At 42.3% G+C, this 26,201-nt stretch overlaps 1 protein-coding gene across 4 annotated transcripts in view; it reads left to right on the top strand.

The window, feature by feature from the left end:
- MAP3K1 (mitogen-activated protein kinase kinase kinase 1) overlaps positions 1-8,929 on the top strand; it is a 94,760-nt gene extending 85,831 nt beyond the window's left edge. For all 4 annotated transcript variants that reach the window (XM_075932433.1, XM_075932431.1, XM_075932434.1 and 1 more), the window contains exons 18-20: positions 970-1,112; positions 1,600-1,731; positions 6,288-8,929. In XM_075932433.1, the coding sequence (XP_075788548.1) occupies positions 970-1,112; positions 1,600-1,731; positions 6,288-6,437 (425 nt within the window). In that variant the 3' untranslated portion in view covers positions 6,438-8,929. The remainder of the gene's footprint in view (positions 1-969; positions 1,113-1,599; positions 1,732-6,287) is intronic.
- Positions 8,930-26,201: the final 17,272 nt, after the last annotated feature.

Raw genomic sequence — 26,201 nt, 5'->3', positions numbered from 1 at the left:
TCTAGTCTCTGTTTCTCTGGAGGTGGGTGACGGAGCAGGATTACATGAGGATTACATGTTGTATCCGCTCCCTGTGGGGCATCGGGTATTGGCCATTGTTGGCAGACAGGTTACTGGGCTGGATGGACCATTGGTCTGACCCAGTATGGCTATTCTTATGTTCTAATGGTACAGGCTTACTTCTGGCAGTTTATATTCACGCTTTGGGCTCGTCTAGACTACACTAAAGTGTAGAAAGAGGATATGCAAATTCCGTGGGAATTTGCATATCTTCTTCTACTGTCACTTTCGAAAGTGGAGCTTTCAAAAGTGAAAGTAGTTTGGATGCGGCTTTGTCGGCGAACTTCCCCGCCCCTTTTTCAAAAAGCTGCATAAACCTCATTTGGCTTGTGAGAAGCCTCGTTTGGCTTCAAAAGTGAGATTGGAAGATGATATGCAGATTGAAAGAAGATAACATAATTTGCATATCCTCTGTCGACACTTTAGCGTAGTCTAGATGAGCCCTTTGAGAATGACAACAAATTTCAAGAGAATGCTTTCTTTGCCTCCTCCCCTTAACCTGGAGTTATTTTCAAGTGGACATGAGAAACTTACATTCAGATAGAAGGATGTGAAATTTATAGGTCTCATATGGATAGCTGTATTATGCCTTCACTAAATTCTAGACAGCACCATCTTCCAGGGCTCTATTCCATTTCCTACTCTTAGTTACTGCATTTATTCTGAGGCCTAATACTGCTTTTCTAAATTGTTTTAGATATTCTCAGGCCACTGTGTATAAGGTTATCTAAGCATAATGAAGACAGATCACCATTATGAGACCGTTTTATGAAGTATTCTGCTTCTTATCTCCTTGATTTCACAGATTTGTCAGATCCGTTGTACTTTTTTAATACCAATAAGTATTTCATCATATTTTTGTTTTTGACAAAAAGCCAACTAGCAGTGTTTTTGTTATGCTGTTGACAGGTGCCAATTTGCTAATTGACAGCACAGGTCATAGATTAAGAATTGCTGATTTTGGAGCTGCAGCCAGGTTGGCGTCAAAGGGAACTGGTGCTGGAGAGTTTCAGGGACAGTTGCTAGGAACTATTGCATTTATGGCACCAGAGGTAAGAAGTTACTTTGGAATTTGGGGACTGGTGGGTGGACAGATGTTTGTTAGAGCTTTGTGCAAATCATTCAGCCAAATGATAACATAAAACTCTTTGAAACAGTATCCATAAGTGAAGCAATCCTTAATGTAATATCTGCATAAAAAAATTGGTATTCTGTAAAAGAATCATGTTTTGTTGCTGTCTTTTATGTTTTTGCTTCCCAGGTGGTTGTAAGATGGACCACATGTTGTTCCTTCTTGCAAATGGCCATTGAGCATTCTTAATTACAGGACATTAATTTTTTTGTTTAACCAGGCACTTTAATTGCTATTGTTGTACTTCACATGTGGATAAAACCAGTATTTATACCTTAACTCACTTAACCCAAAAATTTTAATTAAAAAGCACTTGATTTGGCTTCTGCTTGTATAGGCTTATGTTTGTATAGTATTAATGGCACGGAATTAATTATTTTAAGCCCTGATGTATCTTCCTTTTGTAGGTACTGCGAGGCCAGCAGTATGGTAGGAGCTGTGATGTATGGAGCGTTGGGTGTGCTATTATAGAAATGGCTTGTGCTAAACCACCTTGGAACGCTGAGAAACACTCCAATCATCTTGCTTTAATTTTTAAGGTGAGATACCATATATTATAAATAAATTAAGTGAATGGTTGATCAGTGAATCAGTGCATGATTTCATGTATAACAGTGCAGATTTTAGGAAGAAAGTTACAGTGAAAAAATGGATTCTCATCTTTGTAGCTATTGTTTTTCGAGATGTATTGCTCATATGTATTCAGATTAGGTGTGTGCATGATGCGTGCACAGTTGCTGCGATTAGGTCAGCAGTGGAGCCTCCTGGAATGGTGCTGGTGTGACATCTTATATATGACTCTGACAATCCAACCATCCCTCAGTTCCTTCTTAATGGCTACTCTGACAGTGGGGAAGAAAGGTAGGCATAAAATAGATATAAGCAACACATCTCAAGGAATAACAAAGGTGAGTAACCATTTTTTCTTTGAGTGCTTGCTCGTATCTATTCCAATTAGATGATTCACAAGCCTTACCCCAGAATCTTCTTGACTACACACATTCCCCCTCCCCTTTGCTGCCTCTGTTTCAGAGGCAGCAAGGGCAGGGGGATCTGGCTTAAAAGCTGGCTCCAGCCAATACTGGCTCCTCAGTGCTGCCTGTGTCCCCCACCCCCAGCCCTCCAAGCTTCTGCCTTTATCAGAGACAGTCGGAGGGGCTGGCGAAGCCTGCTGTGAAGCAGCCGCTGTCGGTGGCAGCCTGAGTGCCCTACGGAGCAGCCTCTGTCTGTGGAGAGCTTGAACCTCCCACAGACGGGAGCTGCTGCTGCCACCTCATGCTGCTGCTTTTGTATCTGAGGTTGCAGGGGCTTCCCGGGAGTGGAGCCAGGAGCACACTGGCTGCCAGCCGCACTGCCAGGGACTATGGAATACTCATGTAACCGAAAAGATTTCATGCGGTTATGTGACTATTCAATTACCTGATATCTAACATCCCTAACACAATGCCACACAATGTCAGAATATGTTAGTGTTACAACTGAGTGGGTCTCATATTTATTTAATTTTCTTTCTTTTATATGGGAATTAGATACAGTGCTCCTGTTGGCTAACTGCTAAGTTGTCTGCCAAAAAAAGTAGAGTTTTCCAGTACCTTGGTAGCTTCTAGATAGAGATGGTGCATGTGGCGGGGGAAGTGAGGGGGTCGGTTCCCCTCTCCTCATTTGGTGCTTGGCTTGTACTGAGCATGCTCAGTACCACTGCTGAAGCCTCTGTCCTCAGTCTGCTCCCCCATGCTCTCACTGTCTCTCCCCCCCACCCCCATTGTGGCATATACAGGTCGTCACTTCCCTGACAAAATGGCACTCCTGGGTCTGAGGCTTGGTCTTGCAGACAGGGGTGGTCCGTGAGGCTAGGCAAACTAGGCAGTTGCCTAGGGCGCCGGCAGCCTGAGTGCCCGATGATGATGTCACTGCCATTGACGGCCGTGCAGGCGGGGGCGCCGATCGCGCCTTCTGCCTGGGGCACCAGCTGCTGCAGCCGGCCTTGGGCCACTCCTGCTTGCAGATCTTACTCATCTGCTTGATGAGCTTCCCACAGGCTATGAAGACAGGAGTTGTGAGGTCACTTGTTGGCATAGACTTCTGGCAAGAGCTGTAGGGCTTGAAGCACCAGTGAGAAGGGGAAACCCCTTCACTCCTGCTACTGCAAATGCTAACTATTAATAATTGTCAAACAAAGTAACACTGAAAGCTAGGGATATGTGGTACTGGCAGTTCAAGAGAACCACAGTTCTAACAGCCATCACAGGCGGTAAGATGAAACTGTGGTATGGTTGAGTCAGCCAGGTCACACATAGGGCATTGCACTGGCACTACTCCAGTGGGATCCCCAGCAAACTCAGCAAGTAGCAGATAGTGTAATTATTTGCATATGCATACCTACTTTGAGTAGATATGAGCAAGCACTCTGAGAAGAATAATTACAATGCTTCCTTTTTACATAAGGCTTTTTATTACAAATGCCACAGTGATGTAAATCTGCTACATTCTAGTTACAAATGATTTCTTCTTGGGTTTTTTAAAAAATGATTCATGCCCAGAAATAGTCTCTTGACAGGAGCGCTATGCCATGAATATACTCCCAGGAACAGGCGTTATCTGTGGTGTCAACAGAAACCTGCCACACATTATTTCTGACTTTCCTGTTCGTTACATCACTGGAGTACAAATTATAAAATTGGGTACATTAATATTTTATAACTTGAAGATATCCATAACTAAAAATTAATATTTAGTATGCAGGTCACCAGCCCCCGAGGACTTAAATAAAATAGGCATCATTTTGATGAACTGGAAATCTTAGAGAATTAATAAAGAATATTAATCCTTTTCTCTAGGCCACTGTTTCAGCAATCAGAATTCTTATTCAATTTTCATTAAAAGCATCTAAAATGTTAATAGAAATAATCTAGTTTAATGGCATGCATGAATGAATAAAATACTACTTTAAAAGAAGAGTTAGTACAACAGTATTCATGCACAGAGTCTAATCAAGGCCAGGTAAGTGTGAGTCAAATATTACCTGTGGTGTTCAATGGCACACATGCAGAGCCGTAACAAGGGTGGGGCAAGTGGGGCACTCACCCAAGGCACAGTACATTTTGGGGCGCAAAATTAAAAATTAGAAAGTTAAATCTTATTTCACTTATATCTTTACTATCATCTATTTGCAATCTCAATATATGTGCAATTAACAACATGTGCAATGAATAAAATTAATACAAACAATTAAGAATTTTATCATGGGAGGGAGGGGGCAGTTCAGTAGCTTGCCCCAGGTGCAGAAAACCTTAGTTTCGGCTCTGCATACATGAGTTTGTTGGTGGTCTCAGTCTAATTAATGGTAGCAGTGAAGCTACAACACCACAACCATCATCCTACTTAACACTAATTGGCATTCAGATAGAGGCTATGTATTGAATCAGCAGAGTGAACTAAACTTCAGACTTAGTGGTGCTGCTTCAAAATTATGATTGAAATGCACAGGCAAGGCACTGTGAGGGAGGGCATTCTACAGATACCCAAACCTCACCAGATCCATATGCTTCCTTTCATTATGTCAGTTACACAAAAGTAAGTGATGGGCCAGAATAATGCTTATAAAGGTGTAAGATTTGCAGAAGAATTTCCCAGTTCGTTGAGTTGATTGCTGGTAGGGAGCATTGTCCTAGAAAGAATTATAAGAGGATACTGGGAAAGCAAACATTGGAGCTAAATGAGTCAGGGCCAAAGCATTAGTTTCCTATAATGTAACCACTTGCTAATCTGTAGAGAAGCTGATCTTAGAAATGAGTTGCTGTCCATTCAACCAACACCTCGTGGAGTAAGTGGAGTGGATTATTGAGAGGGTCAATAAATATGTGGACAAGGGGGATCCAGTGGATACAGTGTATTTAGATTTCCAGAAAGCCTTTGACAACATCCCTTACCAAAGGCTCTTAAGTAAAGAGATAAGAGAGAAGGTCCTCTCATGAGTTGATAACTGATTAAAAGATAGGAAACAAAGGTAGGAATGAATGGTCAGTTTTCAGAATGGAGAGAGGTAACGAGTGGTGTCCCACAGGGGTCCATACTGGGACAAGTCCTATTTAACCTATTCATAAATGATCTTGAGAAAGGGCTTAAACAGTGTGGTGGCAAAACTTGCAGATGATACTAAACTGCTCAAGATAGTTAAGTTCAGAGTAGACTGTGAAAAGCTTCAAAAGGATTTTATAGGTGACTGAGTAATAAAATGGCAGATGAATTTTAATATTGGTAAATGCAAAGTAATGCATATTGGAAAACATTATCCCAACTATAAGTACAAAATGATGGGGACTAAATTAGTTATTACCATTTGAGAGAGATCATGGAATCATTGTGGATAGTTCTCTGAAAACATCCGCTCAGTGTGCAGCAGCAGTCAAAAAAGTAAACAATGTTAGGATTCATTAAAGAAGGGATAGAAAATAAGACAGAGAATATTTTATTGCCTCTATCTAAATGTATGATATGCCCACATCTTGAATACTGCATGCAGATGTGGTCACCTCATCTCAAAAAAGAAATGAGACTGTGACTTTTCAGCTTAGAAAAGGAGACGCAGGAGAATATCACAAATGTCTATAAAACCACGACTAGTGTAGAGAAAGTGAATAAAAAAGTTTTGTTTGCATCAAACATGAACAAGTAGTTGCCAAATTAATAGGTAGCAGATTTAAAATAAACAAAAATGTGATGTATTTCTTCACACAGTGCACAGTCAACCTGTGAACTCCCTGCCAGAGGATGTTGTGAAGACCAGGACTTTAACAGGGTTCAGAAAAGAACTAGATAAATTCATGGAGGATAGGTCCATCAGTGGCTATTAGCCAGAATGGTTAGGAATGGTGTCCCCTTCGACAGTTTGTCAGAAGCTAGTTATGGGTGACAGGATTGCTTAATGATTACCTGTTCTGTTCATTCCCTGAGGCACCTAGCACTGGCCATTATCAGAAGACCAGATACTGGGCTACATGGCTCTTTGGTCTGATCCAGCATGGCCATTATTATGTTAAAAAAAATCAAAGCTGTTGATGATTACTTCTAAAAATATTTTTCCTTCTGTCTGTAGATTGCTAGTGCAACTACTGCTCCATCAATCCCCTCACATCTGTCTCCTGGTTTACGAGATGTGACTCTTCGGTGTTTAGAACTTCAGCCTCAGGACAGACCCCCATCACGGGAACTGCTGAAACACCCAGTCTTCCGTACCACATGGTAGCTAATTATGTAAAAATTATGATTTACTGAAGATGCTACTGAATATAGAACAATGATCATCTTGCAGTGCAGTATAGCACTGCAGCATGTATTATTCTACTGGTCTTAATTATACATCAAGGATTTAAGGCCAGTGGAGGATCCTTACCTAAGTATGTGATTGACAAATCGAGATCTTTACCTAAGCTCAGTATGCAACCTTTCACAACTTGTGAAGAAATATGTGAACTGTGCCTTTTCAAAGATCTGGCTCAAAGTGAACAAGAAAACATTTTTCTTTAAATCTGCATGATTATTTAGCAGAAAATTGATTTTATTTTCTTTTGGAGCACTTTTTCAGCAATATTAGCAGCTGAGGGGCTCAGGATCACTGTTCCATTTCATATTGTGGTCATAAGCAAAGGGTTCTATTATTCCATTCAGTTTTTCATCACTGGCTAAAAAGGAAATTTTGTATATGTTCCTTTTATTTCACAAAGTATGTTCACTTACAGGAGTAACAAAAATGTGATGAATACTTTAAAAACCATATTCTGCCATCATAAAAATGTGACTAGGCAGCTGTGGTTTACTGTGCATTTACTGCTGCCCCTGTACTTGCTTTTTTTTGGGGGGGGGGGGAGGTCTATACTTTTCATGTTATTTACCAATCAGGGAAAGGTGATCTTTAAAACAATCAATCTTCAGAACTAGGTGCAAAATAGATGTCACTGAACATCTTGCTGATTGAAAATACAGGTTTATTTAAAATCTGGAATAAAATACTGATGATTTCAGGCTCTCATACTGCAGGTATTTTTAAAGAAGATTTTTCTGCATAGAAACAACTTGTAACCCCAGATCATGTTAAATGTTAGTTTTTGAGCCTATTTTCATGTAACAATTTCTTTTGGTAAACTGTGTAGGCAAGTTTCATGTCTAGAGCCGTGCCCCCAGCTCCCATTAAGGTCCATGAGAGTTTTTCTTTTGTCTTAGGTGGGAGCAGGACCAGGCTCTGGATTTAAGATGCTTGCTGTTTAATAAATCTATTCATGTTCATCACTGATATTAAGTTTTACCTGCTGTTTTCCTTCTGATATACATCATCTATTTATAGTAGCAACTAATTATTATGTAATTTGAAAGTTTGTTAAATATGACCTTACCTTAATAAGTCTTGATTTTAACAAGAAACTAATTTGGACTTTTAACAAAAAAAGCAAGACAAAATTTGATGTAAGGTTTCACCTGTAGTACAAAACTTGAGTCTTTGAAACAGGTGGGTTTTTTTAAAAGTCTTTTAATGGTTTTAAAGTCAGGCTTTTAGATTCTGATGCATGTAATTCTGAAGAAAAATGGCAGCTGTTTTGCTTTTTAGTTGGGGGGATCCTTTTAAATCAAGTACTGATTTTGTGTTTAATCCATTTCTTAAAAAATAACTGTTCATGTTTTAACTCTTCAGAAGCCAGTTGACTTGCTGAACTGAAATAGAATTGGTTATTTTCAAAGACTCAGGACAAACTAAATAAGCTATAGTACATTAAAAATGTACACAAAACATAAATTGGAAATAAAACAAGTTTAAGAAGAGTTTACAGGACTGATAGTGATCATGCTAATATAACAGTTTCATTAGATGTGAATGTATATATTTTTTTTTGAAATTTTACATTCCATTGTTTTGGAAGATTGGCAAACTTTGAAGAGTTAAAAAATACCGAAATGTGAAGTTTGGTAGTGCTAACTGTATTGTACTTGACTTTTTCTCTCTTTAACCACTTAGAATTCTTCATTATTCTAATAAGATTGTTTCCAAGTCTTATGTGCAAGCTTTAAAGGATGCACTCTTGCCAATTCATGTACTGGAATATCAATTGTCAGATTAGTAGTTTTTCTGGCAGATGTAAACTGTATACACTGATGAACCTCAGCTAATCAGTATTACTTTGTAGATCACCATGCCTACCACATTTCAGACTCAGACTGCCTCTAGTTGTCCAAATGCATATTGTTTGAGTTTGTTTGCATTTCCCTCAGCTTGCTGGTAATTGTGGTGTTTTTAAAATGCAGATGTGATGTAATATTCTTATTTTCTTTGGATCAAAGCTGGACTGAAAATTGTATTGTGTAATTATTTTTGTGTTCTTAATGTTATTTGGTACTTAAGTTGTAAATAACGTCTACTGCTGTTTATTCCAATTTCTACTACCTCAGGTGTCCTATAGATTTTCTTCTACCAAAGTTCACTTTCACAATGAAATTATATTTGTTATGTGACTGATTCCTAAGACTTCCAGGGCTTAAGGGCTAACTTCTATTAGCACCTTACTGTGCAAGCAAATTTTACAGAAATCTCTGGGTTAAGAAAATTTGGCTTTGTTTTATCCTTTGTTATTTTAAATATATCGAGATATTTTAATTAAAAGTTTTTACCCCGTTGAACCAATTTTATAGTATAATTTGTACCTATTTTGGTGTTTTTGTCTTTATAGTAAATAAAAGATTTTGAACAAATGCTGGTGTTTATCATAATGCAGCTGTTTGAGTTTGTTTGAATTTAGTGACATGAATCAAACGCTTCTGGCACATCTTCGTTGTTTATACACATGCATTTTGTATGCTGCAAAATGGGCTGCAGCTGTGAGGCTCACAGGCTTCAGACACCTTAGAAAAAGGCCTTATACTTTCTTCAGCTTTTTGATTAAAAAAAAAAAGACAGTCCGGCTAATCAACATCACTTTGATCTTTTTCACTATCTTTCTGTGTGGGTATTTTTGAAAATGTAAAGACTTAAAACACACAGGAAGTTCTGACCTGTCACTAAAAATAAAATTATTGAAATACTGCTATGCCCATTATGATCCAAAAAGCACTTTCATGTGTTTGTCTTTTCAGCAAAGTTACTTTCTGTGACTTCAATGCTTTGTACTAAAGCATAGGTGTACATGCTTTGAATCAAGATGTATATTATGGCTCTTATACTGGGAAATATATAGATTCTTCCATTATTTCTTTCCTTTTTCCTTTGTTTTTTGTTTTTTTAATATAAAGTATTCTAAAATTTGAGCTGCTGTTTTACATATTGACGCATTTAAGGTGTTACACTGTACATATAAATAGATTGGCAGCAATTTTTTTAAAAATACAAGCTTGTATTACTAGAAAAATAGAGCTCTTCATTGTCAAATCTGGTGAGTAGGAATTAATAAATACATTCTGAGCTAGTATGATGTGTCTCTGAGAGGAAAATTATTCCGAGCTGCTTCACTATGGCAAAATTTGTTGTTTCTGCATTAAAGTAGTAATCATGTCAAACTTTTCATATTCAAGTCATTTGAAATGTTCTCAGTTACTTCTTTGGAAACACCTCATTATTTTAAAAGTGAAAATTAAAGTAAAATCAAAGTTTGAACCTGTGTGAAATACATTTAATGGGAATATCCAAAGCCATATTTTTAATGTACAAATATTTCATTTATTTATATCTCCATAGGGATCTCATGGGAACACCAGCAGACAGAACTTGTCTCACTGACAGAATTTGTCATCAACCATCCTCAATTCAGTCAGAAAACCCCCAATGTTAATTGGAAAAACAAACTGAAAAAATAAGCTAGTGTCTAAATAGGAAAAAAAAAACACACAAGACAAGCGCTAAATAAAAGCCAAAGATATTTGTCGAGCCCTGCTCATAAGATAATACAATCTACTCACCTGTGGCGAGTAGATTACAATCCGGAAGAGCCGGGTTCGGGCAATCTGTGCATGCGCAGATCGCCGGACAGCGCGGCTGGCGAGCGGAGCTCACTGCAGTTCGGCGAGCCCTGCTTATGAGCATTCTTAAAATTCACGGGAGTAGGACAATTTATAGTATTGCAGGCTCTGTTTTAAGCATAAATGTACAATATGTATATTAATAAATGTCCCCATTTGCCAAAGGAATACAGGTTGTCCCTCTTCAGTTTGGCACTCTGGTCTGACAACATCCATGATCCTGCATGATTTTAGTTAACTAGATGTTCACTTACAATGGGTGTGGCCCAGTTTCCTGTGGTCCCACAGAGTGTTTACAACTACCAATCCTGGCTCTCTGTATTCTGTGTGGTTATTTAGCTCTAACTTACTCCTGAATGTTTTCTAAGAGCCCAGCAAGCAGTGGAATAGTTGGTAATGCTGCTAGACAACACTGACCTCCCATGGTTTGGCAAATTCTCTGGTTCAGCACTGGTCAGGTCCCAAAGATGATATTCTGTTCTGTGTGAATTAACAAACAGTAGTTTTACTTTTGGTCCTTGTGATGGGATTACGTAGGCAAAAGACCTTGCCATGGAGTGTCCCAGTTATTGTTGAGTTTCCCCCAAGACCATTTCCACCTTGGTCCTTGAATTCAATTTGACACTAGTGTTTCTTTGACATACAAAAGCCATACAAAGTTGTCAGAGTCAAGCATAAAGGATAGGGATAGGGCAGAGATGGGAGAACCTTAGGTCTGGGGCTTGCCAGGATGTGGCTCCTGGGGCTCAGGGCTCCCCCTTCCCCACAGTGGGGAGCTGGCACTCCAGCCTTGTGGCCCCCCCCTCAGCTTTCTTCCACAGTGCTGAAACACCAGTGCCAGCTCCCTGCTGCGAGGGGAGGGGCCAGGAGAGCCGCAAACCTCAAGGGCTGAATTCAGACAAGCCTCAAGCCGAATCTGACCTACGAGCTCTGCCTGGCGGGGGGAGGGAAGTGGCTCTGTGTGCTGCCTTTCCCCCTCCCCATGCCTGGGGAAACAGAAGCATAGCAAAGCGCTTGCCCTCATCACTCTGATTGGCTGTAATCAGAGCCGGTAGTAGCAGCAAGAGGCGGTGCCTGGGAGCAGCAGGGGACACCGAGCCTGGAGGCCTGTGCATCCCCAGAGTGTAGTGCCAAGTAAGCCACCCCCATCATCCAGACCTCTACCCCCACGTTGCTCCTAACACCCCCCAAGACCACATACCAGTCCACTCCTGTACCCCAAAACCCAATCAGCCTTCCCACTCCCAGCCTACTCCTGCACCACTCCTGTCCAGACACCCACCCCACTTCTGCACCACCTCCCACCCAGACATCCACTTCAGCTCACCCTTGCACCCTGCCTCCCGCCCAACTTCTCCACCCTGAGCCCACTCCTGTACCACCCTTTGTTCCTGCACCCCCACTCCCAGCCTGCTCCTGCACCCAATGTCCTGCCCAGACTTCCCATGCCCAATCCCTAGCCTGCTATCACACCTGTCCCAAAAAAGGTCTCCCACCCCGGTATAGGGCATATTGCACATTGAAAACCTTTTTATTTGCATTTAAACATTATACTACATCTACTATACATTGCACCACATTTTGGAATTGACTTGCTCGCTGTGTACGAACCAATTTCTGTACCGCAGGCAGTGTCCATGCACAACTTACTTTTTTCTCATCTTGCATTCCAGTAAGATTATCAATTTTTGGTCAGATGTGTTCTTGGATATTTAATCACATGACAATATCTAATTAAAGATTAATCTTTAATTCCTGGAGGAAGATACTCAACATGTTCCCCTTGCGCACCAGAGCTTTGGAGGGCCCAGACTAGCAGATTTTGTGTGCTCCAGCCCCATGGGGTAATGACTGAGAGGCTGGAGCACTAGGGTGGGCTCCTCAATGCTGGGGGTAGCCCCAAGCCTCAGGGGCTGGATCCAGGTTAGCTGGGGCCGTAGGTTCTCCACTACTTACTTAAATGTTGGTATAACTTGTTGCATAGGAATGTGAATAAGACACCTGTAATGGGACTGGTTGCTGGGACTAGGAATGTTAGATATTGGGTAATTGAATAATCGTGTAACCACATGAAATCTTAGCAGTTACATGACTATTTTATAGTCCCTGGGGAGGGGCCAGCAGCCAGTGTGCTCCTGGCCCCATTCCCATGGAGCCTCCTGCCATCCTATGCTGCTGCCTCTGTATCATGATAGAGGCAGCAGTGCACGGGGAAGGGGAGCCGACACTGGCACTGGCTCCTGCTCCCCCCTTGAGGCAGAAATGGGGGGGGGTAATGCGTGTAGTTGACCAGATTAACTGATAAGACCAGGCTTATCAGTTAATTGTATAGTCGAATATATGTTGACATCCTTAGCTGGGACCCCCTTGGGACTGTCACTTGATGTGCTGAAATACCACTGAGCTCACCTTCCTGCCATCATGGGTGCCCCTCACCTCTGTCCCTCAGGCCTCCTCCAACACTGACACAGATGGGACACAGCCCTCTGTAGTATTATACAGACACTGAGATCAGCTCAGCTCTGGGAAGGCTCAGTCAAAAGGACTGACCTCAGCACCCAAAGGCACAGCCTCAGTGGGACCTGAGCTCCTGAAATCCATCTTGCTCTGTATAAACTTTTATACAAGGTAAGCTCATGTTGCCCTTTTTGTCAGAGTAAAAGAAATGCACAGATTCCTTCCCCCACCCCTCCGTCCAGGTAACAATTAACTTCGAGTGGTGTCCCGTGGGTGCTCAACTGTAGGTGTCAGGCTTGTACTGGTGCCGCAGCTCAGAGTTGTCTGCCAAACTGCACATGGGCGGCACGAGCCAAACTGCACATTGGCAGCACGAGCTTCAGGCTGCTCACACCCCTTTGATCTCTCTCGTGGTCCGACTCCCACCAGTTCCTTCATTGCTGCCCACAGTTGCAGATGGAGCAAGCACTCTCTCCTCACAGGATTCTGTCAGGAGTTAGAAAAGTTCAATTTAGCATTATAATTACTCTGTTAGTTAAGTAATAGTTCGTTCTTGTTTAACAAAAAAAATTTAAATAGTTTTGTTTTTCTAGTTATAGATATTAGTGATTAGTTAGTAAGTATGCCAGGTTCCCCTGGTTTTAAAAAGTGCATCACATGCAGAGACACTATGCTGGCTTCAGATGGCTATGCTGAATGCATCAAGTGCCTGGGCGAGACACACGGCCCACAGAAGTGCGTCCATTGTGCCAAACTCACCATGAGGGCACGAAGAGACAGGGAAATGAGCCTTAAAATGATACTCTTTGACAAGGCCTTACAACCAGCAGTGTTATTGAGGCCAACCTCAGCCCTACAGTCTCCTAGATCACAGAAACAGAGCGCCGCGTCACCTCTGCTGGCCCCAGTCTGAAAAATGCCATCACCAGCTCAATCCCTGCCTTCGGCTGGAGTGAGCATAGGAGACAGGCCAGGAACCTCTGGTACCGTTATATCGAGGCAAAAATCTGCTTCAGAGCCAAATCCGTGTGTGATGGGACGGACAAGGCCCAACCTCCCCACTGGAGGCCCTTCAGCAACCTGGCCAGCAGCAGGAGCAGTGGAGAGGTCCTCCACACAGGGTAGAGGGGCAGCCTTCATGGCAGCCAATCAGGGTACAGCAGGCTGCTATATAAGGAGCTGCTAGCTAAGGCCAGTCAGTTCCTTCCTGGATCTCAACCTAGGTAGACCTCTGAGCTGACTGGGGAACACCAGAACCATGGACAGCTCCGAGTGGGAGCTGGGCCCTCAGAACTGAGCGGAGCTAGACCCTGCAGCTAAAGGCTAGCTAGCGGCAACTCTGTGGAGCCCTGGACAAGGACAATTCAGCAACAAGATCCTAGAGAAGGGCTGGATGAAAACGGCATCCCGGGGAAGTGGCCCAAGGACGTGATCTCAATTACTGACTGTGAAGCTTGGCAGGTAACTGCTACATATAGGGTCCCTGGACCGGGACCCAGAGAAGTGGGTGGGCCTGGTTTCCCTCCAGGCCCCTGCAAACCACACCCGAGCGAGGGGGTAAAAGAAGAGGTCTGAACCTCGGCCAAGGACTGAACTTTTGACTCGCCTGCAGACAAGCAAGTTAAATACTGCGAGACTCCTTCAGCCATCAAGGGGCACTCGCGCACAGGACTGAACCTGTTACACCATGGCAAAAACCTTCCTTGGTGCTGCCAACAGCTGTAATGGTCCATTGCTCAGCACCGTCGTTGACCGTACCAAGCACCTTGGTGCCGTCAACCCCAACGCCACCAGTACAAAAGCGTGTGCTGACATCAACAGCGGCACCAACTACACCGGCACCAATAGAACCAGCACCACCTACATCAGTGCCGAACACAATGGCACAGGCACACCCAGCAGTGACCACACCAGTGCCATCTACATCAGCACGGTCAGATTCAGCACCAACTGCAGCGGCGTGGGGGGATTCAGTGCCGCAATCATTCCCAGCAAGGTCAACGGGACAGCTATCGCCTCCATCTAGCCCTTCAACGTCACCCACGCTGAAGAAAGCAGCCCGCAAATCACCCCCTCTCTCCTCCCTCCCTCCGGTGCACTTTAGTCCAGAGCCTTTGGTCTTCTCTCCAACTCAGTCCTCACCACCACACTCTCCACATTCGCCATATTTGACCAGAGAGGATAGAGAGAGAGCCTATCGACACAGTAGCCATTACAACAAACAACATAGTAGCCGTTACAGATCAAGATATGACCTGTCCCCGTTGCCATACTGGACATATGCAACTCACTCTTCACCCCCTTTGTGAAGGGGCTCCCCTTGTTCTCCATACTCCTCCAGGTATCATCGAGTTTGCTACAGATACAGAGTTCCATCTAGACATACTTCCCCATACCGTTGACATAGCCCTACTTGCCATTAACAATATTTTTGCCACTCCCTCCAACCTCGTGGTATCATGCATCAAACAAAATGTTATATCCTAAGAAATAAACCACTGCCTCAGATTCCAAGAGCTCATTCTATGAGAGCAATGGCAATATCTACCGCATTTCTTCATGGGGTCCCCCTTAGAGATATTTGCAGGGTGGCAACATGGTCCACCAACGATTCTTTTATGACACATTACGCGATTTTACAGTCCCAAGCACAAGACACAGTTGTGGCCTCTAGTGTCCTATCTACGATAGTTAGACCATGAATCCGAGGCCCGCCTTCCACTACTCACTGAGTACTGCTACACACTTGCCTACAGTGGAGCGCCCATGGGGACACCACTCAAAGAAGAAGAGAAAGTTACTCACCTTGGTGTAGTAACAACGGTTCTTTGAGATGTTCCCCCTGTCGTCTCTCCCCCCCCCCCCCCCCCCCCCCCCCCCCCCCGGGTGCTCCACTACCCGTCGTCCTCCCCATTTCAGATTCTCAACTTATATCTTTCAGATACTGGGGCGAATTCAAGGAACTGGCAGGAGCCGGACCGTGAGAGAGATCAAAAGGGCGCAAACAGCCTGAAGCACATGCCGTGCATGCGCGGTCTGACGAACAACTGCTCACAAAAACTCCAAGCTGCGGTGCCGGGACGAGCCCAACACCTATGGTGGAGCATCCATAGAGACACTCATCTCGAAGAACTGTCATTATTGCACCAAGGTGAGTAACTTCCTCATTTAGTATATTTTAAACAAAAGTGACTTTATTATTAAATGTAGGAGTTAAGTGGTCATAAGAGCACACTGAAAAATGTAGGTTACTAAATAAAATAACATGCAACCTAAGCTTAAAACACTAAGACACTGGTTACATGTAATATCTCACCCTTAGAGTCATGCCTATAAGCTTCCTTCATATACTGGAAAGCCTCTCACTCTGGCCTCAATCCTTCCCTTATTCAGTCTTACATGTTTCAAGCAATCATCTTGGGTGGGATAGGCTGGAGGAACTGAGTATCTAAATTACCTCACTCCTCATCCTTACACAGGATGTGCATAAGGCAGGAATATGTTTGAGTGCCCCCTCCCCCAAGTTCCTCATGGAAAAGTACATGGCTTAAGAAGGATTTCTGTATCAGGTGACAGTCACTTGTCTCAGCAAGACCCCTGTCTCCATACTTCAGGGGATGATCTCCACATCTTCAGGAAGGCTTTCAAGGTCCCTTCCAGTTCTAGGAGATAGGCAATCTCCATTAATTTTTTTTTACATGCATACAAATGGGAAAATCATATTCAATAATTGTAACTCTTTCAATGGAATGAGGCATGTTGCATAGAATATATGGACTGCCCTGTCACAACACTGACCTAACCACTGGTATGCACAGTGCTATGTTGGGCTATCTCTACACTGTGGAGCTATTTCAGGATACCGGAGGTATCCCGAAATAGCTGTTCCACATCTTAAGAGCAAGCCCGTTATATTGAAATGAATGGCTCACGATTCCAACGTCCTTGTAAACCTCGCTGCATGAGAGTTAAGGGACATTTTGGAATAGCACTTTATTTTGATGCTGTGTAGATGTGCCCATGGTGATAAAGTTTCTCGCACCAATACAAAGGTGGTTTTATTATGCCAATGGGAAAGCTGTCTCCTGTCAGCACAAAGCATCTTCACCACATGTCCTATAGCAGCACAACGTAAATTAGCCTTCATTCCAGATGTGTTTCTAGCCTGCTGTTCCATTTACCTCCCCAATGCTGTGTCCTTAGAAGTGAATGTTCAATTATTTGTGTCAAGCCAGACCTACACTCAAGCTCCTCGGATATAATTTAATAAACTAGTATTTATAATTGCATCTTTTGGATATCGGTTCTTAGTAGCGCAGCTCCATGGAAGACCACAGCTTTCAAATCTTTTTCAACTTACATGCCTGATTGCTTATGACATAATTAATTTCCCTTAGCTCAGTTTCCTCCCAAGTAGAAGTATTTCCCTAATTAAGCCAGCTATGTTCTGTTATTGCTGTGTTTCTGTTGCAGTTCAGTCAGGAATCTGACATAAGATTCCTCTGCAGAGACAGCAGACAGTGATGGGGTCCTGTCATGTAAGTCCAGGCCAGTGTTTTGTAACTGATCTTAAAGGCACCTTTATTTATATATTAAAGTTTAGGATTTCAGCTTTTAAGTTTGAGAATTGTGAAAACTTAAAGATTGGGTGTCATGATACAGAACATCCAAACGATGGCAGTAAAATAATACAGTATTTTCCTGTACCAGCCCAATTATTTCACCTTTCTCAGGACTGAAGACAGCATCAGTGTAAGTGAGAGTGGGGTGGGGAGATAAACTCTTTGAGGACATTCAGAACTGAATCTGGAGACAAACTTTTTTCCTGGTCCCATTGATTTAGTTGGTCTGGATTAAAACGTTCCAGACCTCAGGGAAATTCTGATTCAGATCCAAACTTTGTGACTCAGGCCCATCTAGTACTGTAACCTTCACTTGCGCACTATGGCAACTTTATTACATTAGCCCTCTATTCATTCTAAAACCCAGTGTTCTTACACACCCCAGAGCACCAGCTCTTTGGATCCATTTTTCAACATTTTCACTTGAAAAGACTCAATATTCTGCTAAAGACCATCGACCGGGAACAATCCAACTGTCAGCTAGGGTAAGAAGCAATGCATGGATGTGACCCTCACCATTTCAGGAGAAGGGGTCCTGAATGCAGGATGCATGATACTTCAGCTATACTAATAATCAGTATCATGATTACAATGGAAGAGTAGGCATTTGCTGTGGAAGAGACACTAACGATGGACAAACTGGATGAAGGTGTTATCAAAAGGCACAAAACCAGTTAATTGTGCTTTATGGTCACTGGCTTAAAGAACTGTGGCCCGCCTCTGCACAGCTCATCACTAAAAGGGGAAACATGAAGCAAAATGTTAAATCTTAGCATAGGGAAACCACTCAAATCTCTCTAATGCTTTCAAGGCAAGATTAGAAGTCAGTTAAAAACAGTGTGAAAATACCACACAATGTGCACACATTAAGGTTCATTATCATTCTTTTTACCATCAACAGCACCAGTCTGAGTTTACTCTGAACAAAGTTCTGAGATCATTGGCAAATCAGTTACTTTTCATTTATGAGAACTTTCCCCAGCTTATCCCTAATGTAATTTCAATTCTTACTCGAAGGTGCTCTCTTTTGTTGAAGGGGTAATTCCTGAAATTACAGAATGTGTCCAGTCAAAGTATTTGACATTTTCCAGGTTGTGTTTGTCTGGCATTTAATTCAAAGAGGGATCTTTGGAAAGCACAGATATACACACCAACTTCCTCCATCATTGAACTCCACATACCCCTTTTTTAGAAGGATCAAACTTTCCCATAATAAATGTAGAATTGAATCTACAGTCATTAAGTTTACTTTTGAAGGCCCAAATGTGGAGCACTGACCTTTAAAATGTGTCATTGTGATACTCAAGCTGCAGTTAAATATGACGAGCTACCAAGGTGCTATTATAGTTTTAGGACACTGGTTTACAGCTATACTATCTCGTACTGTTCTCTCCCCATACTTAGTCAATTAAGCTACATTAGAATAGATCAGTACATGGATAAAAGCTCCCGCAGATCTGTAATATAAGTAAAATCATACTGAAATAAAATACTATCTGTGTCAAGTGAAAATATGAGGAGCATAGTCAATTAAAACTAATAGTTTATTTGAAAATTTCCTGAGACTATTTTGAAGTTGTGGACCAAATGTAAGGTCATAGTCACAATACAAGGTGTGCTCCTTTTCCCACTTAAATCAATGGGAAAACTCCCAGTAACCTTAATAGTGCAGGATCAAGGCCATATTTTGCAAACCTATTGGGAGAAAAAACTATGAAAGAGATAGGAATATAGAAAAAGCTATTCCACAAAACAGGAAAGTTATTTAGCATCTATGCTCTGTTTACACCACAAATATAATTTTGTTGGGTTTTGGGGAGTACTCAATTACAATTCAGTTGTTCTCTGACAAGAGACAACCCAGTTCCCAAACCATTGACATTGGTCCCAGCCACATGACAGATGCTTTGTAACTAGTTCCCCTGAAGTGCGTGCTAGGCCATTAGTGCCAGCAAACAGTTGAGAGAGACCTGAACAGAGAGGGGAGAATTTCCCTGAATTTTCCATACAAGTAAAACCACACGCTACTCCATTTTGAAGAGGAAAATGTGATCAGTATATAACAGATGTCAAATGTGTCTGGATAGAATCAGAAGAGTGAACTTTGGGTATCAAACCCGACTTTCAGACATGGATATCAGCCTGTTCTTGGGAAAAATATATTACATTTAGTAGCTAGAATAATGAGAGAATGTTAAAAAGGAAGATCAGGGATGTTTTCATACTTGGAGTATCTTTCATAACTGTCATTTTTCTACAGTTTAATACGTTTATTTTAAAACTTTGAGAAATCACTCAGTGTAAATACCCAACAGTAACATTCTAACTCCCTGCAGGGAGGCTTGAACTGTCAATGTATTTCACCCATTCCAGATGGATCATTCTTGCCTTATCTGGTGCAGCCAGAGTTGGAGCATAGTTGGTTTTGTTTGTGTTTTGAAACCTGAAAAAGTATTTCATGACATTGATACCACCAATCTCTGTTGAGACAACTAAAATTTCAAACACACTTTGTTTTGTTTGAGGCACTGTTTGGTGTTCACATTTTTCAGGTTGTTAATTCTGCATTACTATCATCCTGTTATTATTTTAAATGGGTTCTAAAGAAACGTGCACACAGGCATTGTTTTCATCAATCTAACAGCAGCCCACAATACAGTATGGTATACTGGCCTCCTCAGGAAGGTATCACAGGCTTTGCTACCTTCAGTCACAGGCTTGTTGAACTGTTCTTCCACAACAAACAATTGAAAGTTCAGAGGGGGGGAGAAGATGATGGCTTGGAGATGACAGAGCAATGGGTTACTCCAGAGTTCTGTGCTTTTTCCAATTCTGTTCTGCCTTTACACCAACAAAGTCACAAAAGTTCATTTTCACAGACTACATCTGTTGCAGACATTTCACAAGCTTGATATCACCTTAAACTGAGACATAATAAAATTAGCTGACTACCCTAGAGCTTGGCTCCTCCAGTCAAGCATCATAAAAACAGGCTCCAGTTCATTCTATCTTCATCACACCAGCGCAATTCAAGAATTGAATGTTTAACTGAATGGTTAAAAGGTGAAACAGTAAGTATAAATAACCTAGGTGTGACCTTAGATTGCTCACTGAGTTACCATGCCCACCTCAAGAATACAGCAGCTAAAGTAAAGCAGGCAAAAATCTTCATAGCAGGCTTGTCATGGGGTGCATCTGCTCTAACCCTGCAGATGTCAGCTCTTGCCACCGTGTATTTGGTGGGGGAATACTGCACACCAGCAGGGAATCAATTGTCACACACCAAACTGATGGACAAACAGTTACATGCTGCTTTGTGCATCATCTCTGGCATCCTGCATCTGACTCCACTCCTGTGGCTTGTTACCTGTCTGTCGAACAGAATCAGGAAGGTCAAAGATGTCTAAAGACACTTCCCAGAGAGTTATTAGATAACCCGACTCATCTGCTTAGGGATGGTTTTTCAGGTTGGGACCCCTATTCCGTATCTGATCACCGGCAGAGTGTCAGCGCTTAGATTGAGATGGCGCGTGAAATAAAAACTTAAGACTTGGGTTTTCAGTGATAACCACAAGACTATATTAAGTGAGTTAAATTTAACAAACAGTAAAAATTTGTAAAAGATGGTATACCTCTAATTAACGCATAAGGGGGCAGTCCCCTGTTAGATTACATGGACAAGAAGGGGAAGTCCCTCCAGGTCCCTATTCCTACTTACAGAGTCTACGGCGATGGGAGGACGATTGAGATGGTGCTGGCGGCCTTCAATCCCTTGGCTATTTGAAAGCCTCAGGAGAGGAACGACCAGGCGTCCCTTGCCGGCTGTCTCTGGGTCAAAACTGGCGACCTCAATCCGTCGGTCCTTCCGGACCTCAAGAGAGGAACAGCCAGGAGTCCCACGAAGAGCTGGGCAGAACTGCGGGCTTCACCTTCCGTGAAGAGCGATTCTTCAGGCTCTTCGGTGCCTCTGGAACCGGCGATGGAAGCTAGACTCCGTCTCTACCTATTCTAACCTTAACCTAAAATAAAACCCTAAGCTAAAACGCGACGGGCCCGACGTACAGACTCGAGGAGGGCCGAAATGCTTTGACCCGACGCAGCCTGACGAACAAACACGACGACGTGAACTAACCTACCTAATTACTAAACTAACTAGCCTTAACCTAAAAGAGAGAGAAGAGGACCTTGCGTCCAATTCTCAAAAGACAAGATCTTCACAGGACCTTTTTCATGCTGACATTCACTCCTAGCCTATTGCCTAAGCCTAAACCCGACGTGAACGACGCCCTGATCTCAGGATAAGCCCGAGGACCAGAACGAACCATCGTTCGGTCAGACCTTTTATAACCTGGCCTCATGAATATGCATAGGCCGCAATGGTTTAAAATGATTGGTTGTCAAATGATGCACCTGGCGCGTGGTACAAACTGATAGGTTGGTTTTGGAATGCTCATGCATATTCATAACCTATGCAAATCATACCCAACAGGTAAGTGAGTGTTTAAAATCTAACAGTCACCTGTGGACGTGTCAGAATGTAGATCTTAAATGGATGACATTAGAGAGAATGTTCAGATACAAAATGGAGTTTTAGGCTCCATTTTGTAGACTTGCAGAATTTCCTCATCTTTAAGTTTACAGGTTCAAACAAAACAAATTAACCTTGACATTTAAAAGATTATCAGCCCCAAACACTACATAGAGGTTCCCATGGTCCAATTCACATTATCCAGATATTATACATTTGCATTCCTGCCTTACATTTCCCCTCCTTGATGAATGTCTGACGGGAAACGAAGATGTTCATCACATTATCTTAAGCAGCAGTAAATGCAAATACTTCTTCACGTACTCTTGGGCGCGGACAACAGATGTAACAAGTTAACAATATGGTGTATACGGTCAGGATGGTGACATACATAACGATCAGGCTTAATGGGTTGGTAAAAATAGATCTTAAACTAATGGAGGATATGTCTCCGAGCACATCTCCAAAAATCTTAGTCCACAAGGTTTCTTTTATGTGGATCTTTTTACCAACTTGTACAATCTGTGCAGCTGAGTGTTGGACAACCACATGTACCTTTTCACTGATATTTTTAATGTCTGCAATGATCTGTTGTAGATCGGGATGTTTCGTCATAGCTTTAATTGCAGCTATCTTTGGCCCTAATGACACCGGTGTCATGGTATCAATAACAGCGTACCGTACTGTTATGTCCTCGTAGTCAGCATTTATTAATTTAACATTAATGTCACACCCCTGTATTTCAAAAACTTTACACAAACATAAATTACTTAATTTGGGCATGGCTACTTTGTAAAATTTATTTACTATGAACGAGGGACATAAACTTCGCATGCAGATACAATGTTGGTTAATCTGCACGACTACAGACCGGTTGTTACCGAGAGGGGTTAAATGTAACTCATAATTACACTCACCTTCTGCTTCATTTAAGCAGAGATGACCTTGAGTCCATAGACTAGATGTGCATACATAGCCTAAATGATCTTGAGACATGCATGCTTGCATGTTAACTATTTCAAAATCGCCGTCTGAGCTTTGATGTACCCAAGCTCGATTTATAATTGGCATCATCACTGAACCCTTTACGTTCAGTCCAAGCGTGGCTATTGGGTACACTAGATCTTTTTGTGCACTCACAGCTGTTAACAATACAATGTGTAGCACATCATATCTTGGATCATATTCGGAGTGTAACACGTTCCAAAGGTCTAGGTTCTCCCTTTCAAAAGGTGTTGACACTTTCTTTAGCAAGGTGGCAATTTCCACAGGAAGATGGCCTGCTAATGCATCACGGATGATACTTCGTGATAAATCGAACAACATATTTTGCACCTGAATGCAAGCCAAAGCTAACGCTGTATCGTTTATTATCACTTGCATACCGGTTAACATTTTCAAGTGATCTTCTTCCTGTGAATTAGCCCATTTTGGCAGTAGATCAGTCAATTTTAACTGCACCTTGTCTAACCCTAGTAGGGATTCTTCTAAGGGGTGTACCAGATCTTCGGTACCTGCTGTCAGTCTGGCTAAACTTTTGGATAGGCGTGCATTATCAATGGCTGAAGCAACGCCCATGCCAGCACCAACTCCACCTAAAACCTTGGCGACAATATCCCTCTTGGTACGTGGTGGTGAGTTCGAGATAGTGATCGACTGCAACCACTTATACCAGCCTTGTACCAACGGCTCTACAAAAGGATCACATCGGTTATTTATATCAGCCGTGTTTGATGAAAGCGGTACGTGTACCCATTTTACATGGTATTCAGGTTCAATTAATACCTGACGAGCCATATTGGTTTTAACTACATACGGACCAATTTCGTGTTTTTCGGGCTCTTCGGCTACTAAGATTTTAACCGGGAATTTTGCACCGAAAATTCCTAGCACATTCCAAGTGCCAGATTCAGTTATATTATCGACGAATATGCCCGTGCAGACATATCTAGCGGGTTGCGGATCTCCTTTACAACTTGGCGAGGCTTTAAAGGAACTCACCCGCTGTGGTGATTTATTTTCCACACATGTCATGGGCACAGATTGTACTACCTTTTCAGGGGACACGACCGTAGCAGGTGCCGTTTCTGTGGCAAAATGATCGTGATAGAATTTGATCACCCACATTATTCGTCCAGTTTTTATGATTGGGCGGTATAATACATCCAGGTACACATAGGTAGATCCCTTCCACTCAGGGACTAGCACCTTACAATTTGTGAGGCACCGTCTCTCTCCTTCGTAAACTGGTTGTGCCATGGATTCATTGAGGCATAGGTGGGGATTATTAAATGTCCACCTGCACTCTTTACGAAGAGGGCTAGTATACACAGTCATGTTTAACCACCCAGGGATATTAAAAGAATTTTTCCGTGTGTCATCCTTACTCATTACGAAATATAATAAAATATTTCCTTCTAGCTCATTTCTTATAGTAAGGTGACAATACCCCTGATTCTGTTCTACATGGATGGTAACCAACTGACTGCGGAATACTGGTAACTTAATCTCCCACCGCTGGCTATTTGAAAGCAGTGGTTTATACGTCTTTGCGGATATTATCTCCCTGTTATACACCAGATCTTTAGATTGGAAGTGTGTCCAGACAAATCGTTGTGGCACCATTGTGTCGTATGTGTTTAGCACCGGTCGTGGAATACTCCATTCCCCTAAAGGGCGATCACCAGCACGACATCTCCATAGTTCATCTTGCATGAACGTTAACCCTTGGAGATATGCCCCTATGGTCGATCCATCTTTTTGTTTAAATACATGTCCGCCTAGGTCTACCCATTCTAGACCATGGTCACCTTCTTCTAACTTTCGTATAGTGCCAGATCTTAACTTAGTTGTTACAGGACTAGAATTACTATCTATTACTACACTGGTAAGGATTAAACTTAACAAATAAAATAATGTCCTCATTGTGACGTGCCACTCCTAAATAAGACAAAATAATACATATATATTAATGATCTTGTTTTCTTGCAGATGTTGCACCCTCCTAACTATCTATCTTCTGGTCTAGGTCGTCTCCTAATTTCCTTTCCATTCTTTTAATTGGCTCACATGAAACCATTTAAGGATCTTCCTTTTCCTACTGACTATTTCCACCTGATATACGGTGGGTCCAGCTTTGTTGACGATATAACACGGACCCAACCATCGCGGGCTCAAAGGATGGCTCTTTTCACTGAAATGTCGGTACATGATCTTACTTCCGACTTCCCAGTCTTGAATCTTAAAATTTCCTGCGAGTCTTTTATCCATTTTCTGGATATTGCCCTTTAGTGTTTGCGCTACTGTGTGCTGTATGTCGGACAAATTATTCAACAATTGCTGCAAATACTCAGCTACTTTGATTTTTGGTTGAAAGTCGTCAGGAGGCACCCCTCCTTCGATCCACCAGAGCTCGGGCGTCTTCATAGGTCGTCCGAAGAGTACTTCATGAGGAGAGTACCCAGCGGATCCCATAGTGGATCGAGTAGCCATGAGTATAAGTGGGAGATGCGTATCCCACTGTTTGCCGGATTTTTCGACAACTTTTCTTAATGCAGTTTTCAACGTCCGATTTGTTCGTTCAACCAGCCCAGATGACTGTGGGTGGCCTGCAATATGGAACAGCTGTTTAATTCCTAAAGCAACACAGAGTTGTTTAGTGATCTCTGCAGTGAAATGAGATCCTTGGTCACTATCAATGATAGAGGGCAACCCATATCTCGAAAAGACCTCATTTAAGAGCACGCGAGCAGTGGTCTTTGCGGTGCAATTTCGTGTTGGAATAGCCTCTATCCACTTGGTAAAAGAGTCTACAATGACTAGGCAGTGTTCATTACCACCGCTTGTCCTTGGCAAAGGGCCAATAAAATCAATCTGTAATCTTTGCCATGGTCCAGTAATTACTTAGTGTTTTAGTGGAATTCTGTTATGTGCCTTCGGGTTATTTTGGGCACACTGCAAACAATTATTAATACAATGTTCCACATCTGCCCGTAGTCGAGGCCACCAAGCGACACTCTTGATCCTACTAACGGTCTTTTCTACTCCAAAGTGACCTTGCGCATGTGCTAGTTCAATTAGTTCTTGGCGCAGGATGGCAGGCATTATCAGTAATGGATTCCCTGCTTGTTGGTCGGACACCATCTCTTGTGCCATGATCGGCCCATTTACATGCTTCGTTATTACATAGTCCTTATACTGGCTCTGTTCTAACAACTGCATCACTTCTCGGTCTTTCTCTTGCAGTTTAACTATGTCCACTGAATCCTTTAATGTCGTCTGGTTTGTTACGGCATCGATCTTTTCTTCATACGCCGCTGGGAGTTGCCAAGTCATATTTGATGATAGTGTGGCTGCTTGTTTTGCCAATTGATCTACTGCATTATTTAACACCGAGATTTCTTTA

Source organism: Pelodiscus sinensis, chromosome 6 (assembly GCF_049634645.1).
Source record: "Pelodiscus sinensis isolate JC-2024 chromosome 6, ASM4963464v1, whole genome shotgun sequence".
In the NCBI taxonomy this organism is placed as follows: domain Eukaryota; kingdom Metazoa; phylum Chordata; order Testudines; family Trionychidae; genus Pelodiscus; species Pelodiscus sinensis.
Note: the sequence above shows the minus strand (reverse complement) of the source record. Positions and strands in the feature narration are given on the sequence as shown.